Below are 20,830 nucleotides of genomic sequence, written 5' to 3'. Positions count from 1 at the left end.
CATCAGCAGGTAGGTGAAGGTGACTTGCTGCCACCTTCTCAAAGATAATTGGAAATGGACAACAAATACTGGCCTAGTCTGAGGTGCCATCATCCTGTGAAAGGGTGAAAAAAGAAGTTGCAGCTGGTGGAGCAGGGAAGGTAGTGTATGAGCTGGTTGGCAATGTTGGGCAAGAACTAGGGCCCAGTAACCCACGGCCAGAGGCACGATGTGGGCTGCGGGGAACTAGGGCCTGCAGAAGTGACATGAGAATGATTGTCCTTGACATTAAGGCTGCATTTAACCAAGTATTGAGTTTATTTGATTTGATTTATTATTGTCACGTGTACTGGGCTACAGTAAAAAATATTGTTACTTGCACGCAGTACAGATAAAACATAAAATTCATAGGGTACATAGAGAAGAAGGAAAGAAGAGGGTGCAGAATATGGTGTTACAATCATAGCCAGGTGTAGAGAATGAAAAGCTTAATATCAGGTAGTCTGATGGTAGCAGGGAAGAAACCGTTCTTGAGTCAGTTGGTATGTAATCTCAGATTTTCTTCTATGGTGCATCCGTAAAAATTGATGAGAGTCATAGTGGACATGCCAAACTTCTATTTCCAAGCTGGATCTCAATGGGTGTTCCCCCAATGGGCCGCATGGTGGGTCCTCCTGCATCATTCTGGGGACTGCAGAGATGGATCAAAGGCTATTGCTCCCACCAAGAGTTCCAAGGCATGGAAGTGCGCAAAATATTCTTTTATTTCTGGCAGCCCATAGCTTTCCACCACCAGACAGAAGTTATGGGAAATTATTTATATAGCTCATCCCGTTCAGTTTCTTGTCAATGGAAACCCCTCAGAATGTTGATGATGGGGGAATTCAATGATAGTGATGACATTGTATGTCAAAGGGTAATGGTTAGATCCTCTCTTGTTGGAGAATGTCGTTGCCTGACACTTTGTGTGGTGTGAATGTTACTTGCCACTTGTCAACCCAAGCCTGCATTTTGGCCAGATCCTACTACATTTGGACATGGACTGCTTCAGTATGTGAGGAGTTCTGAATTGTGCTGAATGTTGTACAATTATCAGCAAACATTCCCACTTATAATGGAAAGAAGATCATTGAATGAAGCAGCTGAAGATGGTTGGGCCTAGGATACTATTTTGAGGAACTCTGGGGAACTCCTCCGGTGATATCCTGGAGCTGAGATGATTGACTTTTAACCACCACAACCATTTTCCTTTTGTGCCAACAGAGGGGTTTATCCCCTGATTCCCACTGACACCTGTTTTTCCAGGGCTCCTTCTCTCCCTCAATGTCAGTAAAATTAAGTAGATAGTCATCAACTTCAGGAAGGTAGTGGAGGACATGCCTTTGTCTACATCAATGGTGATGAAGTGGAAATGGTTGAGAGCTTCAAGTTTTTAGGTATCCAGATCACAAACAGCTTGGTCCTCCATGCCAATGCTATAACTAGGAAAGCCTACCACCTCTACTTTCTCAGAAACCTAAGGAAATTTGGCATGTCCGCTATGACTCACCAATTTTTACAGATGCACCATAGAAAGCATCCTTTCCGGAAGTATCGCAGCGTGGTCCTGCTCTGACCAAGACTGCAAGAAACTACAGAGGGTGGAGAACGTAGCCCAATCCATCATGCAAACTAACCTCCCATCCATTGACTCCATCTGCACTTTCCACTGCCTTGGAAAAGCAGTCAGCATAATCAAGAATCCCATGCATCCTGGACATACTCCCTTCCACCTTCTGTTGGGAAAAAGATACAAAAGTCTAAGAAAACATACCAACTCAGAACAGCATTTACCCTGCTGCTATCAGATATTTAAATGGACCTACCATATACTAAGTTAATCTTTCTCAATACCCTAACTGTAACTGCAACATTACATTCTGCATTCTCCCCTCTTCGTCTCCCCTATGCACTCAATGAAGGGTATGTTTTGTCTGTCTGGCATACAAGAAACAATACTTTTCACTATATCCCAATATATGTGACAATAATAAATCAAATCAAATGCATTCCATGTTTTGGGAGCATTTTAGGTGCAGGATTTTGATTGTATTCGAGAGTCAGTCAGTTTGTTTGAGTTTTATGTTCAAGAGTCAGTCAGGACCAGCAATTGGGGTGCCAATATTTTCCACTGTATCCAGAGGGACAAGACACATGAACAATGCACAGGGTAACCTAATTAAGAAATGGGGAAGGCCTTGGTGATATGGTCTGATGGTATACTCCGGAGATACAATACGAAGTCTCTACATTGCAATTACTGTACAGGAACACAATTATCAGCCCACAACCTCAAGCCTTCGTACAGAAAATCATAGGCATAAAGCAAGGCTCCACAAACAGCAATAGGAACATAGGAACAGGAATAGGCATTTCAACCCATCGAGATTGCTCCATCATTCAATATGACTATGATTGATCAGACACTTCAATGCCATATCCCTTTACATTATTATTAATCAGTGATTTATCAGTCTCTGCTTTAAACATACTCAATGACTAAGTTTCCACAGCCCTCTGGGATAGAGAATTCTGAAGATTCACAACACCTGTGTGAAGAAATTTCTCCTCTCAGTCCCAAGTGGCATTCCCCTTATTTTGAAATTGTGTCTCCTGGTTCTAGACTCCTCAACCAAGAAAAACATCTAACCTGTATCTACCATGTCTATTCCTTTAAGTATTTTGTAGGTTTCAATGAGATCATCTCTCATTTTTCAAATGTTTCTTCATAACACTGTCCTACCATCTCTGTGATAAGTCTGGTGAACCTTCGTTGCACTACCCTTATCATACTTCTATCCTTTCTGAGGCAAGGAGACCAAAACTGCACACAGTAATCCAGGTCTGGTCTAGCTAAGCTTCAATACAATTGAAGCAAGACCCTGTACTCAAATCCTCTTGTGATAAGTGCTGAGAGAAACATGTTTTAGTGAGGAGCTGAAGGAAATCAGCATTAGTAGAGAAATGGTTTTGAGGAAATTAATGGGATTGAAAGTGGATAAATCTTCAGGTCCCGATAATCTTCATCCCAGAGTACTTAAAGAAGTGGCCCCAGAGATAGTAGATCCATTGGTGGTTATTTTCCAAAATTCTTTGGACTCTATAATAGTTCCTGCAGATTGAAGGGTAGCTAATGTAAGCCCGCTATTCAAATAGTGGGCTTAGAAGTAGAGAGAAAACAGGGAACTATAGACTAGTGAGCCTAATGTCAGTACAGGGGAAATTGTTAGAGTCTATTATCAAAGATTTCATAATTTGTCATTTGGAAGGCAGTGGTATACTCAAAGATCAGCATGGATTTATAAAAGGGAAATCATGCTTGACAAATTTATTGGAATTCTTTGAGGATGTAACTAGTAGAGTTGACCGAGGAAAACCAGTGGATGTGGTTTACTTAGACTTTCAGAAGGCTTTCAACAACATCTCACATAACAGACTGCTGTGTAAAGTTAAAGCACATGGGATTGCAAATAGATCTTGAGATGGATAGACAGCTGGTTAGCAGATAGGAAGTAAAGAGTTGGCATAAATGGGTCTTTTTCGGATTGGCAGTCAGTGACTAGTGGGGTTCCGCAGGGATCTGTGCTAGGACTCCAACTGTTCACATTATATATTAATGATTTGGAAGAGGGAATTGAATGTATTATCTCCAAATTTGCAGAATGTTACAAATTTCTGCAAATAAGAGGATAAGAGGGTGAGCTGTGAGGAGGATGCAGAGATGCTTCAGTGTGATTTAGACAGGCTGAGTGTGTGGGCATGTGCATAGCAGATGCTGTAAAATGTGGAAAATGGGAGGTTATCCATTTTGGTAGCAATAATAGTAAGATATTATTACTTGAATGGCTGTAAATTGAGAGAAGTGGATACTCAACGAGATCTTGGAGTCCTTGTGCATCAGTCACTGAAAATAAGCGTGCAAGTACAGCAAGCAGCAAAGAAGGCAAATCATATGTTAGCCTTCATAGCGAGAGGAATTGAGTATTGGGTTAGGGATGTTTTGCTGCAATTATATAGGACATTGGTGAGGCCACATCTGGAGAGGGGGGTACAGCGAAGGTTTACCAGACTGATTCCTGAGGTGGCAGGTCTGTCATATAAGGAGAGAATAAGTCGGTTAGGATCATATTCATTGGGGTTTAGAAGAGTAAGGGGAAAATCTCATAGAAATTTATAAAATTCTGACATGGTTAGACAGGGTAGATTCAGAGTGTTCCCAATGGTGGAGGAGTCCAGAACTTAGGCTCGTAGTTTGAGGATAAGGGATAAACCTTTTTGGAATGAGGTGAGGAGAAATTTCTTCACTTAGAGGGTGGTGAATGTGTGGAATTCACTTCCACTGAATGTAGTTGAGGCCAAAATGTTGTCTGATTTCCAGAAGAAATTAGATGTAGCTCTAAGGGCTGAAGGGATCAAGGGAAATTGATGATTAGCCATGATCAAAATGAATGGTGAGCAGGTTTGAAGTGCCGACTGGCCTACTCCTGCTTCTAGTTTCTATAAAGGTTAACATTCCATTAGCCTTCCTAATATTTGTTGCACCTGAATGTTAGCCTTCAGTGACTTATGGACAAGGATACCCAGGTCCCTTCGTACATCTATACTTTCTAATTTCCTACCATTAAGAAAATACTCTGCACATCTGTTCCTACTACCAAAGTGGATTACTTCACAAGTACTGATCCTTGTGGTACCCCACTAGCCACATCCTACCAATGCGAGAATGACCCGTTTATACCTACTCACTGTTTTCAGCCTATTAGCCAATCCTTAATCCATGAAACAAATAACCAGGTAGTGTGCTTTTAGTGTTATAATGGTTGATGGATATATATTCTCCTGGATAGAACTCTCATGCTCTACTTTAATGTAGGAACATAGAATCAGAAAAAGAGACAGTGCAAACAGTGCACAAACTCATTCCTGACTAAAGTGTCAGCCTAGTATGTGCTCAAATCATGTGAGTGGTATTTAAACCCACAACCTCCTGATTTTGAGATGAGTGTGTTACCACAGGCTGACACTAATAAATATTATCCTGGCTTGTACTACAAAGATGTTCTATGTTATTCAAAACAAAAAGGTGAATTCAGGGAAGAGAATGTTGGGAAAAGGATTTTAGTTAAAAAAAAGCTGAAATAAGCCCTACATTATTAAAATTGGTTAAATGAGCTTTGTTAAAGAGTTTAATGAAACATACTTTTCTTTTTCTGATGTTGTTGGGATTGCTTGATGTATTTTCATCTCACACTCATAGTATTTAAAACCATGATGCAAAGACTAGTAAAATTTGTCTGAACTGGGTCTTTACCTGAAAATGGAACTCTAATACTGTATATTGACTATTTTGAACTGGTATGTACTGATTTGAATGTAGGAATAGGGATTGTTTTACTGCAATTGTATAAGGTGTTGGTGAAGCCACGTCTGGAATATTGTGTGCAGTTTTGGTGTCCTTACCTAAGGAAGGATGTCCTTGCTAATAAAGGGGGTACAGCGAAGTTTTACCTGGCTGATTCCTGAGATGGCAGGTCTGTCATATGAGGAGAGACTAAGGCTGGAATTTTATTGCCTCACCCACCCCAATTCTGGGGGGGGTGCAGCGACGTGCAGAACAGAAATTTCTGTTGGCCTCAGGTGGGATTTTATGATCTCGCCTGAGCGAGGTTGTAAAATCCTACCCTAAGTCATTTAGGATTATATTCACTGAAGTTTGGAAGAGTGAGAGGGGATCTCATGGCAACTTATAAAATTCTAACAGGGTTAGACAGAGTAGATTCACAAAGAATGTTCCCAATGGTGGAGGAGTCCAGAACTAGGGGTCGTAGTTTGAGGATAAGGGATAAACCTTTTTGAAATGAGGTGAGGAGAAATTTCTTCACCGGTGAATGTGTGGAATTCACTAACACAGAAAGTAATTGAGGCCAAACCGTTGTCTGATTTCAAGAAGAAATTAGATGTAGCTCTTGGGGCTAAAGGGATCAAGGGATATGGGGGAAAGGAGATCGGGATATTGAATTTGATGATCAGCCATGATCATAATGAATAGTGGAGTACTAATTCCATTAAAATCATGACTAGTAACTGCTGCAGGTTCATTATTATACAGCTCAAAATGCTTTCTCCAGCAACATCAGTGCAAAAGTATATCAAACTGTACAACTATAGATTTTTCACATTTCGGGTGGATATATAAATTTCACACTTCCACATTGCTATTTAACAGAAATCCTTGAACTGCACCATGTTTGACTGGAAGAGTTGATGATCCAGTTCCATAGCGCACAAACCACAACCCAGCCTCAATAAAGCTGTGTGAGTGAAGCCTGGAGTGACTTCTCATCTGAATATTCTTGTTCACCTCATGAGATAATGACTTCTCCGTGTGGTCAATACTTTTCCACAGCAGCAGTACTGAGATTGTGAACTTAACATCACAAAGGAAAAATTCATTACAAATCCACATCTCACTGCTCCTTGTAAAATGTGTAATACAACTTGCTGTGAATGCCTGCTCATGATCAGAACATATTTATTGAAAATCTTTGCAGAGAAATTATTTTAGCAAATCCCACTGCAGAAGAAGGGTTTTGAAGTGCAGTTTTCATTGACCAGATAACGCCAATTCAGCAAAGGTGGTGATAATAGAACGAAACATTTCTTCTTCTGTCAGCTTTGCATTTCCAGGCCTCACCACAAGAGTCACGTGTACTCCTGCTTGTTCTGCAGCCCTGGCCTCTGACAAAATTAAAATAAAATAAATAAAATTAAAATAATTTAAAATGTTATACATTTGTAAATGATTGCACATAATTTCAACGAGCCACAGGGTACAAAGTGAAGCAATGAGATGAGAATGAGGTAAAAGTTACACAATTAGCATTTTCTTTGCAACTATAAGAGAAGTAACAGTTTTCAATGAAATTAATATCCTTTAATCTCTAAGTGTGCTAATTCCCTAATAAATAATTTACCATGAAGCTATGACAAGTCCTAGAAGATAGTGGAATTAAATCATAATGATCATTATCACTCATTAAACATGACTGTATTTAAAATAATGAGTGGTCTGTTAATGCATACTGTATACTTAGGGACAAATGGGGCACTGTTTTACCATTTTGATTCTAAGTGCTGGGCAGACTTGAAATTGGGAGTGTTTCGGATCTGACTTTTCGACCAATTCTGAGGGGCCCCTATATACACTTTGCCTGTAAAAATGTATAGCTAGTCTGAATCGCGCTGCACAAGTCTACAGCGAGGCTAAACCCTGCAGTTCCGATGGGTGCCTCCAACGGCACACGCGCAGGAAAGAAGTGATAGAATGCTGCTCCCCTGCCACATCCCTCCTGGGCCAGATAATGCCTCATGTTGGCCTCCATAGACAACGTCCCACCCCTACAACATTACTGTCCCCACAAGGTGACCACTAAGCACTGTTAATATTCAAGATCTATCTGCGTGGGTTTCCTCCAGGTACGCCGGCTTCCTCCCACAATCCAAAGATTAGGTGCAGGTTAGGTGAATTGGCCATGCTAGCTTGTCCCTTAGTGTTCCCAAGATGTGTAAATTAAAATGGATTAGTGGAGTAAATGTGCGGGGTTACAGGGGTGGGGGGGGGGAGAGGGTCTAGATAAGATGCTGTGTCAGAGAGTCACTGCAAACTCAATGGGCTGAATGGCATCTTCTGCACTGTAGGAATTCTAAATGCTTTGACAGTCCCTTGCCAAAATCCTTGCAATCTCCTCACTCCAATGCATTTCTTATCCACTTGTTTTTTTCCTCCCACAGAAATATTGTGGAACACACAAGTAAGTTGTAAAAAACATTCAATAATCATTAAATAAATGTGTACCTTTAGTTACATCTGTTAAAAAAAGTATGTTGTCTGTGGAACAACCAATGTCTTGAGCAATCCTTCTGTAGCTTTCCATTTCTACTTTGGATCCAATCTTGGTGTCAAAATGGCCATCAAAAAGCTGAGAGGATGAAACAAGTGACCAAACGATATAGATTTCATCTTCAGATATGGCACAGAACATGCACTTAGTCAAAACTTCAAATCCATCACCACTTTACGTCATTTAGAGAGGCATTTGGTTATATTGCCAAGCTATATATATTGCAGTTGTGTTGATTTACATTTAACTTATGAACCTACTCCCGCTATCCAGCATTATTGATTTTATTTCGCTCCTTTGCAGACACTGATCCAGTCCTCGGCTGTCAAATAGAAAATTTCCAGTTGAAGGTGATGGTTAATGTTCAGGAATGAAAACCCTGGACAATTTTCTCCTTCCTAAACCAGACATGCCAGACATGGGGCAGCACAGTGGTTAGCACTGCTGCCTCACAACACCAGGGACCCGGGTTCAATTCCCAGTTTGGGTCACAGTCTGTGGGGTCTGCACATTCTCCCCTTGTCTGTGTGGGTTTCCTCTGGGTGTTCCGGTTTCCTTTCACAGTCTGGTTAGGTGCATTGGCCATGCTAAATTCTCCTTCAGTGTACTCGAACAGGCACCAGAGTGAGACGACTAGGGAATTTTCACAGTAACTTCATTGCAGTGTTAATGTAAGCCTACTTGTGACACTAATAAATGATCCTCATGAAGATTGTCTATGGAAACCTCAATATCTGTTATGGGCTGACAAAACAAACAATGGCTTCCTACCTCCAACAGGTCTCCTTCAACCGAATATCCAAACAAAAGTTTCTGAGCCTCTACGCTGCCTGAGGAATAGATGTACACCTTTTTGCCGGCTTTCTTCCATTCCTTAATAGCTGGAACAACATCTTCATACACTCTGACTCACATTAAAACAAATAGTTATTCACTGCAATTATCATTTGGTTGCCACTTGTGTAAAAAATAGTCATTGCTTCACCCTGATTTTTTTCCTATTCAATTTTCTTACACCCAAAGATACTGACCCTCTCAAGGGTTTGGTTTCATGGGTGCTTGCAGCCCTCTGGTATCTTATCCAATGGTCATTTCAATATCCTCAAGACAGCAAGAGCTGTAAGGTTATCACAGCCAAGTATGATCCAATTCTCAGCAGATACATAGGGGAGGCAATGGCTTAGTGGTATTATCACTAGACTATTAATCCAGAAATTCAGCTCATGTTCTGGGAACCCGGGTTCAAATCCCATTATGGCAGGTGGTGGAATTTGAATTCAATAAAATAAAACCTGAAATTGAGAACCTACTGAAACCATTGTTGATTGTTGGAAAAACCTATTTGCTTCACTTATGTCCTTTAGGGAAGGAAATCTGCTGTCCTTACCTGGTCTGGCAAACATGTGAGTCCAGACCCACCACAATGGGGTTGACTCTCAACTGCCCTGGCCAGCCAACGATGTCAGCCATGAATTAATAAAAAAAAACTTACACACACACACACACACACACCATTGTCCTTCTGGAATCACTAGACAGCAAAGGTCCTAGTTGTGCTTCCCTTCCTTTGCTCAAATTACTAGTTGTAATACCATTGCCTAAGCTGAAATTAGCCCAAGTGGAACCTGGGACTTTCTTATTTCATGTCATTTTCCTTCATAGCAGAAGAACTCAAGATATTCTGAATCTATTGCAATTGCTAAATCAAATGCATTTTGCTCCATATTATATGCACATTTGAAATCACTTACTCTCCTTTCACTTCTCCACGTACATAGGCTTCTTTCCACATGTGACCCTGTAGCTGCTTCAAAGCTGTTGTCTTCCTGTCCTGGGACATCTGCCACAAGATATTGTTTATCACAGTTTTGATAGCTTGTTCCTTGTCAGCATTCTCCCCTGAGCACAATTCTGGAATTGGCACTGCTCCATCTAATTGCTTGTCATCTTTAGCCTTAATGAAGGAATGGATCAGGTTAAAAACTTTCTTAATTTCACAAGTGATCAATGATCAAATGCAATCCACTTCATTGAATATGTTTTATTTCATTATTTTTAGTCATTTGTGGAGAATATTACTGATTGGAAGTGGAATGGTTATCATCTCCCTTCCTGTAAATTCAAACCGTGCAGACTTGAATTGATATAACCGATAACTGATTTAGCTCTGCCCCACTAGAATTGGCTGGATAACATAAAGCAGTCTTAGATCCTTCTCTCAACATGTCTAGGATGACCCTGGAATGCAAAGATAACCCATGGGAATTTTTTTCCCATAAGGGTGATAAAATCCAGTTGCCAGATATACTGAGTATTTCCACCACTTTCTGTTTTGACGACTGGGGAAGCTGGTGTTGTTTTACTTACAGCTGAGAATACTAAGGGATTTGATGGTGTTGCTAAAAATCATGAATAGCATCAATGAATAAATAAGAAAGAACTATTCCCAGTAGCAGAAACATCAGTAATCAGAGGACACAGATTTAAAGTAAATGACAAAAAAAGTGCAGTGAGTTTTTAATGATCTAGAAATATGCTGGAAGCAGGTTCAATAGCAACTTAGAAATGTGGATTGGTTCAAAACTTGAAGGAGAAAACTTTGCAGGAAAATAGGGAAAGAAGTGTGTGGGACTAATTAAATAGCTATGAAACCAGCAGAGTCTTCTCTATTGTATCATTTTCTGATTCTGATATGCAGCATAAAAAAACTGGATAAGTGGGGGTTGTTTCCAGATAGTCCCACAAAATGTCTAAACTTATAAACATAGCGCAGAATCTTGCCAGATTTTTTCCAAGTGTCAGGTTCTGACTGAAAAGTGGCAATGTAGCCATCCACTTACACAAACCAGTTTTCACTCCAGATCTTGAGTCTCTTGAAATTAAAACAAAATGAGTGGACAAGGTTCATGCCATCAGGCGGAGCTGGATCAGGGCATCATTTTTAAATACACAGCTCCTCCCCCCACCCCCCCAGAGGAAATAAGAGTCCCCTGTACACAATCCCCCTTTGGGGGATCTCTCTACCCCACCACTGGAAAAGTATCACTGCTGTCCACTCCCCTGTGCGTGCAAGCTCCCCCCTCACTACCCACTCTCCTCCCCCCTTCCACACCACACATAATTGCTAACCCCCTCCCCCGGCACAGCCCCCTCGCTTGCGCTGATACTATCAGATTGGCACTGTGTAGGGCTCTGTGCCAGGGCACTGCCCTGACATGTCCCCCTCCATCTCCCCCACCACCCCTCCCCCTCCCGGGGAGCTATACTTAGCTTTGTGCCTCCAGGGGATCCCCTCAACTGAATCTAATTTTCAAAAGGCTGTTGTAAACCTCGCTGATGTGATGTGAAGTTGGTACAATTTGAATATTCAGTGAGGGGGGAATGATGTGGCAGGGTAGCTGGATAATAACATTAAAATGTATTTAAATCTATTGAAATCAGGTTCACGTCTTTTGCATGAGTGAACCTTGTAACATCACCAGTGAGGGGCAGGGAAAATTGGGAAACATAATTGCTCCGGAGAGAATCACGTTTTCTGGTTCTCTCTGGATTTTCCACCCTCATTGCCGTTCTCTCTGATGGCTAAGGTGGGCTGAATGTCCCCCCATAATCCATTGTAACATCTATGCCCCGAGTGGAGATTACTACTTTGTAATCACTGCAATATCTATTCGTTTATTACACAAACAGGCTATTGAATTCACAAAGTCTGTTACTTCATACTGTTCTCACTGGAACAACAGAGGTTGACCTGAAAGAAGTCTACAAAATTATGAGGGGCATAAACAGAGTCAGAAGCTTTTTCCCAGGGTGGAAGATTTAATTACTAGGGGCGTAGGTTTAAGGCGATGGAGAAGGTTTAAAGGAGATGTTCGAGGCAAGTTTTTTTTTTACACAGGGGGTGGTGGGTGCTGGAACTTGCTGCCAGGAGAGGTAGTTGAAGCAGATACGATAGTGACTTTTAAGGGGCATCTGGACAAATACATGAATAAGATGGGAATAGAGGGATATGGATACCTTAAGAGTAGAGGGTTTTAGTTCACATGGGCAGCATGGTCAGTGTAGGCTTGGAAGGCCGAAGGGCCTTTTCCTGTGCTGTAATTTTCTTTGTTCTTTGATATAGCACTGGAAATTTCAAGCAGTCATTTCAGTTAGTGCATTGATCAAGCATTATTTTAAACGTTAAAGATAGGCATTCTTGTAAATACCTCCACCAGGTGCTCAGCACATTTCCCCACTGTCACATTCAGTTCAACAAAACCTTTTCTAAAGGCAACAAGTATGTAAGAGTGATGTTCTGACTGGTCAGATTTACCTGTTTTCTCAAAAGCTCTACATCTTCCTGACATTCCTTCTCATGCCAGTGTGCATGGAGGTATCCGTTCACATGTTCTTTGACGTAAGGAAACAAAACATCCTAATTTAAAAATACGTACAATGCATATTAGTTTAGACAGCATAAGCAATACCAATTTACAGAGAAATACATTTCTGAGTGATTTGATGCCTCACAAAGTAATTTTATTATGAATTGCTGAACATAACTGAAATCCCAGCTTTTAAAAGTTTTGAAGGACGGCACAGTTGTTAGTGCTGCTGTCTCACAGCACCAGGGACCCCTGTACAATTCCGACCTTGTTTGACCATCAGTGTGGAGTTTGTGTGGTTTTCATCTGAGTGCTCCAGTTTCCTCTCACAGTCCAAATATGTGCAGGTTAGATTAATTGGACATGCTAAACTGCCCCTTAGTGTCAGGGTTATGGATTACAGGGCTTGGGTGGGATGGTTGTTGGTGCAGGCTTGATGGGCTGAACGACCTCCTTCAGCACTGTAGGGATTCTGTAATTTAAATAATTGGATGTGCTATTCCCACATTCTTTAATCTTCAGTGGTGCTTCCTACTTCAGATGTGGTTCAGCACCGACACAAATGGAAAAATCTCTGTCGTTAAGTGATTTTGACATTTGAGAACAGAGCCAAGTGCCTTCAGGATATGCATGCATGCTGCATGTGCTGAACGTCAGAAGAGAGACAACATCAACCTGGACTGTAATTTTTTTTACATACTGAACACCCATTCATTGAATCAATGGGAAAATCCTTTATCCCTTTACCCATTTCCAGATCATTGTTTGCTTCCATCCTTAATTCACCCCTATTTTGCCCTATGTTTTTTGCCACTTACTCACCACTAGAAACTTCAAATCATTTCAGAATTTTATGTCCATTGATGGTTACCAATTACTGTGCCCCAGCATACTGACTTGAATAGCCTTGTCTCCTTTTTCAACCCTCTATATAGACTTGCTCTCTATCATATATAAACATCAGAGCTCACACCCTTCAATCCCAGGCTACTGGGGTGGCACAGTGGTTAGCATTGCTGCCTCACAGCACCAGGGATCCAGATTCGATTCCTGGCCTCTGGTCGCAGTGCGGAGTCTGCATGTTCTCCCTATGGGTGTGCTCTGGTTTCCTTCTTTCTGATTTATAAGTCAATACTTACCGACGAAAGACTGTGAAGTAGTTGAGACCACAATCAGATCAACCATGATCTGACTGAATAGGGGAGCAGGCTTGAGGGGCTGAATGCTCTACTGCTCCTGTTTCTTATGTTCTCATCCCTAGTTTCTTCATCTCAAAAGTAGATGATCTGGTCACTACCACATTTCTGCCTCTGGGAGTTTGCTGTGAATAAACTGGCTGCATGCTTACTACATTACACTTCAAAAGTGAAATACTGGTTATGATGTCTTCTGGCAGTGAAAGGCACCACATAATTGCAGGATTTCTTTCCTTGTTCCTTTAAGACTCATAAAAACCCTTCTTTGACCGAGTTTCTGACCACTTGCCTTAATACCTCTGCATGTGGATCACTGTCAAATTATGCTCCATGAATTCAGCTCCTGTTAATTATTTTGCACCTTTAATATGTCAAAGATGCTATATATGGATGCATGTATAGAATCAGAATACAGAAGGAGGCCTTTCAGTCCACCAACCACAATCTCACCCAAGCCCTAACCCCAAAACCCCATACATTTACCATAGCCGGTGTCACGAAGAGGCAATTTAGCATGGCCATTCCACTTAACATGAACATCTTTAGAGTATGGGAGGAAACCGGAGCACCCGGAGGAAACCCACGCAGAAACGTGGACAATGTACAGACTCTGCACAGACAGTGACCCAAGCCGGGAATCGAACCTGGATCCTTGGCGGCGTGAGGCAGCAATGTCATGTTGCTGTGAAAAATGTAAAATTTCAACTCTGTGCCAGCAAATCCTGAAAAACAACTAGATTCAGAGACTTGGAAAACAAAGATGCATAAATCTGTAATAAAATCTGTGTCGATCTAGACTGCAACTGCAAGAGGGTTTCTCTAAGTCCTCTGTTAAACTGTAGCAGTGCTTTACATGGGCTATGGACATTCTAACACTAGTGCCCCATAACCTCGCTTTCAGGGATATTTTAAAGATAACTGTACGCTGCCATGAAGCAACAATTCCTTTTCTTACTGTGGGAAATGCCAATATTAAATATGGTGCAGTAACTGCCCACAGGAACAACAACAGGAACAGCAGCAAGCGGAAGCAGTTCCGAGTTGAAGACTCCTCGTGTGTTCCTCTTTGCACTGGGATAGAGCACCCTTAACCCATCCTCTAAAATAGACGCCTTGCGCTGTAAAGTTATCGCTCACTGCCTTCCCTTTACCTTTACAAAGGAGATTGGTGTTGTGGTCCCCTCGATATCCAGCAGAAACACTTTGACTGCTGAAGGAACAGCAGTTACCACCATGACTGTATAGCTTATAGCTCTTTTCTTACAACTGCAATCCGGTGTCCCAGCGCAAGGCGGCAGCTATCTCACCTTAAAGGACGTAGCGAGCTCTTAGCCGGCGGAAATTCTCAGAGGAATCAAGAGCCTACGCAATAGCGATACTTTTCTTCTGCCGTCACTGGAATTGTTGATCTTATTTTTAAAATTATGTTAAAACAGCTGTACATCGGAGTATATTTGCCAGCAGCACTTCCTTGGTACATTTCGAACCAGCATAAATGCCAGTTATTGACAAGAACCTATTTCCTTGACCCAGTGAAGGATTGTTGCGTTCCACTCCACTTGTCAGTGATCTGTTCCACATTTCATTAAAGAAATTGCTCTTACACTTCCTATTTCCTTGGTTTCTAAACTTGACCCAATGAGTTTACATTATGTACAAAGCCAGTGAGCTAATTTGGATCCAATTTGTTCAAACCTTTTATCATTTTTAACTATCACTAACCACTATCATAGCCCCTTTCCATGTTCTTTTTCTCAGGAGGGAACAATTGAAAAGGTTGTCAGTCTTGCTTAATAAACTGTTCCCTTTTTAGGTTCAACTGTGCAACCCTTGTGTATATATATCCTCTCCAATCTCACTGAGATGTACAAAATTTCTACAGGGCTTGACACCGTAGGTACGGGAACGTATCCTTCCCCTGGTTGGGGGACACAGTCTTAGAATAAGAAGTAGGCCATTTAGGATTGAGATTAGGAGGAATTTCTTCAGTCAGAGGGTAGTGAATCTTTAAAATTCTCTACCTAGTCAGAGGGCTTTGGAGGATCAGTCATTGAGTATGTTTAAAGTTGAGATTGATAGATTTCTAGATACCAGTTGCATCAAGGGGTACTGCGGAAAGATGGCACTGAGGTAGAAGATCAGCCATGATCTAGTAATTCTTGTTCTTAGTAGTGGGCTCGAGAGGCTAAATGGCCTGCTCCTGTATTTCTATCCCCTCATTTTTCAATAGAGAACAAAATTGCATCAACAACCCTTGAAAATATTGTGCTGACAACTTTAGTGACCTGCCAACTAAAACAGCCAAATGTCTCTCCTACACCTCAGGCATATTCCTAGTTTACAAGATAACTCATATCAATCTCCCCGCTTCCAAAGTTCATCATTTTTATCTTCCTATATTAAATTACTCTCTCTCCAACCACTGATGGAGCTTGTCAATATCCTTTTAAATTTTGAGGTTTGCACTCTCCATAAACTTGAGCTTATCAAAACTTTGCTGCCCATCTCCTAACTTGCATGCAATCTGTTCAGGTTTGCCAACCTACACTGGCATCTGGTCTGGCAGTTTCTCCATTTTAAAATTCTAATTCTTGTTTTGAAATCCCTCTAAGGATCCCTCCATCCTTATCTCTTTTGAGACATCTGCACTCCTTTAATTCCAGCCTCTTGTGAATCCCCAGTGTCACGGTTTGACCATTGGCAACTATTAGATATCAATAATCTGACATTTGCATGCACTTCCAATTATCCATTCTAAAATCCTATGTCAAGATTTTTAAAGAAACTGGCTAAGTGAACTTGTCACACTAAGTATGTTGACCCCAACTTTCCCATTAACATTATCACTGGCAGATAGCATCACAACTATACATGAAAAGTTATATTTCTGTGGAAATAGGTAGGTAATTAACCTTAGATACACAAAGAACCACAGACATTTCTCTCCATTAGAGAGAGAGAGAGACAATTGGTTATGTATCTTGAGGGGCACTACCTTAAGCATGAGGCAAACTAAGAAGGCAGCTCACCATGAGCTACCATAGCTAGCTTGGGAATTGTTGGCATTATATTCTACTCCAGCCATCCAGCTAACTGAGCCAACTAATCCGCACTCTGTGCCTATAGGAACTTGAAATTTAAATATAAAATAACATAGAATTTTAAAACAGATCAATTACTCAAGTTCACATTTTAAAAGTTTTTCTACTCATTTGCAGAATGTGGCATTTATTGCCCATTCCAAATTGTCCTTGAGAAAATGATGCACCATTTTCTTGAATTGATGCAGTCTAAGTGGTGAATATACTCTCACAGTGCTGTTAAGTAGAATTTGATTCAGCGATGATGAAGAAACGGTGATGTCCTTCCAAGTCAGGACAGTGTGCAACTTTGAGGGGAATTTGCAGGTGGTGGTGCTCTTATTTGCTTGATAGCCTTGTTCTTCGAGGTGATAAGAGGATGTAAGTTGGGAAGGTGCTGTCAAAGAAACCTTGGCAAGTTACTGCAGAGTATTTTATAGATGGTATATGCTGCACCACATCGTTTTCATGATGGAGGGAATGAAGCTGGTGGATGGGGTACTCATCAGGCTGCTTTTGTCCTTGATGGTGTCAAGCTTCTTCTGTGTTGTTTGAACTTCACTCATTCAGACAAGTGGAGAATATTTCATCACACTCCTGACTTGTGCCTTATATAGGGTAGGAAAGCTTTGCAGAATCAGGAGTTGAGTTATCCACTCCAGAATATCCAGCCATTGACTTGCTCTTATTGCTGATGAATTTATATGGCTGGTCCACTTAATTTTCTGGACAATGGTGACCCACAGGATGTTGATAGTGGGTGATTTCATGATGGCAAGGCTGTTTAATGTCCAAGAAAAATGGCTAGATACTCTCTTGTTGCAAATAATCTGTATATTGGTCTGGTCTTGCTACAGTCAAGGCACTTCCATTATTTGAGTAATTGTGAATGGTGCCATTGTGCAATCATCAACAAATATTCCCATTTCTGACCTTATGATGGAAGGAAGGTAATTAATGAAACAGCTGAAGATATTTGCAACTAGAGGCCAACCCTAATAAACTCCTACAGTGATGTTCTGGAATTGAGATGATTGGCTGCAGCAACCCTTTCTACTAGGTATGACTCCAACCAGTGGAGAGATTCCTTCAATTACCATTGATTTCAATTTTACTATGATTCTTTTGTTTCACACTTGGTCAAATGCTGCCTTGATGTCAAGGATATGTCACTCTTACACACATCGAGAATTCAGCAGTTTTGTTAATGTTTGTACCAAGGCTGTAATAAGGGCTGGCGTTTTCCAGACCTCTCAGTACTGGGTTTCCCCATAGCAGTTACAGTGTGGCATTGGCTACAGGTGAGATCTTCTGGCCCTGCTAAAATCTATTGGATAGAGGTGGAGAGACTCTTCCCACTCAGAAAGGATAGTAGGACTAGGGGGCACAGCCTCAAGATAAAGGGGGGGCGGTTTAGAACGGAGTTGAGGAGGAACTTCTTCACTCAAAGGGTGGTGAATCTCTGGAATTCTCTGCCCGTTGAAGTGGTGGAGGCTGCCTCGCTAAATATTTTTAAGACGCGGGTTGATGGGTTTTTGATAAGAGAGGGGATTAAGCGTTATGGGGAGAGGGCGGGAATGTGGAACTGAGCCACGACAGATCAGCCATGATCTTATTGAATGGCGGGGCAGGCTCGAAGGGCTAGATGGCCTACTCCTGCTCCTATTTCTTATGTTCTTATTGGCTTTTGCATGGCTTGCCTGCCTCACTGCTGGAGAATCCATCACGAGTGGTCAACTCCAGCAGGACCAGAAGATCCTGCCGGTTGGAGGGACTGGAAAATCCCATCCAAAATCATGGAGCCTTTAACTTCACACTACCATTCATAGCTGGATATGATAGCTTTTGACTTGATTCCATAATCACTTAGCTGAAAGCAAAAGGTCTTGCATTTCTACAGCACCTTTCACAATCTCAGCATGCCCCAAATGATTTTTAAGTACCTTTTGAAGTATTCCCATTGCTGTACTGTCCATAGTATTCTGCAGCTGCTGTTTAGCATGCATGTAATCCTGAATTGTGGTTTCACCAAGTTTGCAGCTTATTTTCAGGAAGACATGGTGCTGTTCATAACATACACTTTTAGAGTCCTCACTGAAGTAGGCTCAGCCAGCTGGCTGAATGATAAAAAACAACAGCTTGTATTTATCTAGCTTCTTTAGCACAATAAAATGTCCTAAGGCACTTCACAAGAGTGTTAAAAAGCAAAACTTGACACGTAACATCATATTCAGTCAGAAGACCAAAAACATAGATTAAGAGGTAGTTTTAAAGCAGCCCCTTAAGGGAGAGAGGGGAGGTAGGCAGAGTCATTCATAGAGTGAGTTCCAGAGCTGGGGCTTTGGCAACTGAAGACACAGCCTCAATGGTAGCAGTTAACTTCAGATATGCTCAAGAAGCCAGAATTAGATGAGCACTGACATGTCAGAGTGTTGCGGGTTGGAAGAGATTATAGAGATGGGGAGGGATAAGGAGGGCCATTGAGGGACTTGAAAACAAGGATTTCAAATATGTTGCTTACCTGGGATAAACACAGAAAGAAGTCTCACAACACCAGGTTAAAGCCCAACAAGTTTATTTGATAGTAAACCCACAAGCTTTTAGGGTTTGCCCCTTCGTCAGGTCACTCACCTGGTGTTGTGAGACTTCTTTCTGTGTTTACCCCAGTCCAATGCTGGGATCTCCACATCATACTTACCTGGGAGTCAGTGTAGGTCAGTGAGCGCAGTTAAGTAATAGTAGAGTGACAGATATGTCAGACCATATGGTTACAGATTGTGGTGGAATACAATTCTCAGATAACCATTTTGAGTTGATGGAACTGTTCTGGATCTATTCCATTTAGCATGATCTGATGGTGTAGCACGATTGCAAAGGTTTGACACCTGCTAAGGACAGCAGATTTCCTTCCCTTCACAGTAACTTCATTGGAGTGCTAATGTAAGGCTATTTGTAACCTTAAACTTTAAACATTAGTGAACCAATTGGATTTTTAAGACAATCTATTAACTTCATGGTCATCATTATATTGCCAGCCTTTTACTGCAGAGTTATTTAATTATGCATTCAAATTCACAAGCTTGAACTCACATCTCCAGATTAGTACTCCAAACATCTGGATTCTTGGTCCGGCAACATAGCCACGAGTGCACCATGAGATGCTTTATTCAGATAATGATTAAGAATAAGGTTGTCATTTGGCCCAGGCCGTTGCATATAAGGCTACAGACCAAATATTGCAAAAGGTCAGGGGACATGGAGTTGGGGGTAGGGTGTTAGCGTGGATAGAGGATTGGTTGTCAAATAGGAGGCAGAGAGTGGGGGTCAATGGGTGTTATTCGGATTGGCGGATGGTGACTAGTGGGGTGCCCCAGGGGTCGGTGCTGGGGCCTCAGCTATTTACCATTTATATAGATGATCTGGAGGAGGGAACCGAGTGCAGGGTGTCGAAATTTGCTGATGACACCAAGATTGGGGGAACGGCAAATTGTGCGGAGGGTGTGGAGAGTCTGCAGAAGGATCTAGATAGGCTGGGCGAATGGGCCAGGAAATGGCAAATGGAATTTAATGTTGGCAAGTGTGAGGTGGTCCACTTTGGTAGGAAGAATGGTAGGAAGGACTATTACTTACGTGGCGAAAAACTGCAGCAGGCGACGGTGCAGAGGGACCTCGGGGTCCTTGTGCATGAGTCGCAAAAACCCAGCTTGCAGGTGCAGCAGGTGGTCAGGAAGGCGAATGGGATGCTGGCCTTCATAGCGAGGGGGATTGAATATAAAAGTAGGGAGGTCTTGCTGCAGCTGTATAGGGCATTGGTGAGGCCGCAGCTGGAGTACTGTGTGCAGTTTTGGGCGCCGCACCTGCGCAAGGATATTTTGGCCCTGGAGGGAGTGCAGAGGAGGTTTACTAGGCTGATACCGGAGTTGAGGGGATTGAGCTATGAGGAGAGGCTGAATAAACTAGGCTTGTACTCGTTAGAGTTTAGAAGAATGAGGGGAGATCTCATTGAGACGTATAAGATGATGAATGGGATGGATAGGATAGAGGTGGAGAGACTCTTCCCGCTCAAAAAAGACAGTAGGACTAGGGGGCACAGCCTCAAGATAAAGGGGAGGCGGTTTAGAACGGAGTTGAGGAGGAACTTCTTCACTCAAAGGGTGGTGAATCTCTGGAATTCTCTGCCCGTTGAAGTGGTGGAGGCTGCCTCGCTAAATATTTTTAAGAAGCGGGTTGATGGGTTTTTGATAAGAGAAGGGATTAAGGGTTATGGG

The 20,830-nt window shown here is 41.8% G+C and overlaps 1 protein-coding gene across 3 annotated transcripts in view; it reads right to left on the bottom strand.

Annotated features, from left to right (window-relative positions):
* Nucleotides 1–283: 283 nt before the first annotated feature.
* The window catches only part of enoph1 (enolase-phosphatase 1), a 69,992-nt gene continuing 49,445 nt past the window's right edge, over nucleotides 284–20,830 (bottom strand). Inside the window, exons 1-6 of one of the 3 annotated variants that reach the window (XM_080190327.1) lie at nucleotides 14,634–14,731; nucleotides 12,235–12,336; nucleotides 9,671–9,873; nucleotides 8,691–8,823; nucleotides 7,874–7,997; nucleotides 284–1,754 (exon numbers count right to left, since the gene is read on the bottom strand). In XM_080190327.1, the coding sequence (XP_080046453.1) occupies nucleotides 1,714–1,754; nucleotides 7,874–7,997; nucleotides 8,691–8,823; nucleotides 9,671–9,873; nucleotides 12,235–12,336; nucleotides 14,634–14,717 (687 nt within the window). In that variant the 5' untranslated portion in view covers nucleotides 14,718–14,731 and the 3' untranslated portion in view covers nucleotides 284–1,713. Of the gene's footprint in view, nucleotides 1,755–6,533; nucleotides 6,757–7,873; nucleotides 7,998–8,690; nucleotides 8,824–9,670; nucleotides 9,874–12,234; nucleotides 12,337–14,633; nucleotides 14,732–20,830 lie in introns of those variants that run through there. The other 2 variants (XM_080190308.1, XM_080190317.1) reach the window with 2 other exon arrangements.

This window comes from Carcharhinus amblyrhynchos, chromosome 1 (genome assembly GCF_965287045.1).
Source record: "Carcharhinus amblyrhynchos chromosome 1, sCarAmb.v2.hapA, whole genome shotgun sequence".
Lineage (NCBI taxonomy): Eukaryota > Metazoa > Chordata > Chondrichthyes > Carcharhiniformes > Carcharhinidae > Carcharhinus > Carcharhinus amblyrhynchos.
The sequence above is the reverse complement of the archived record's forward strand: the minus strand, read 5'-3'. Positions and strand labels throughout refer to the sequence as shown.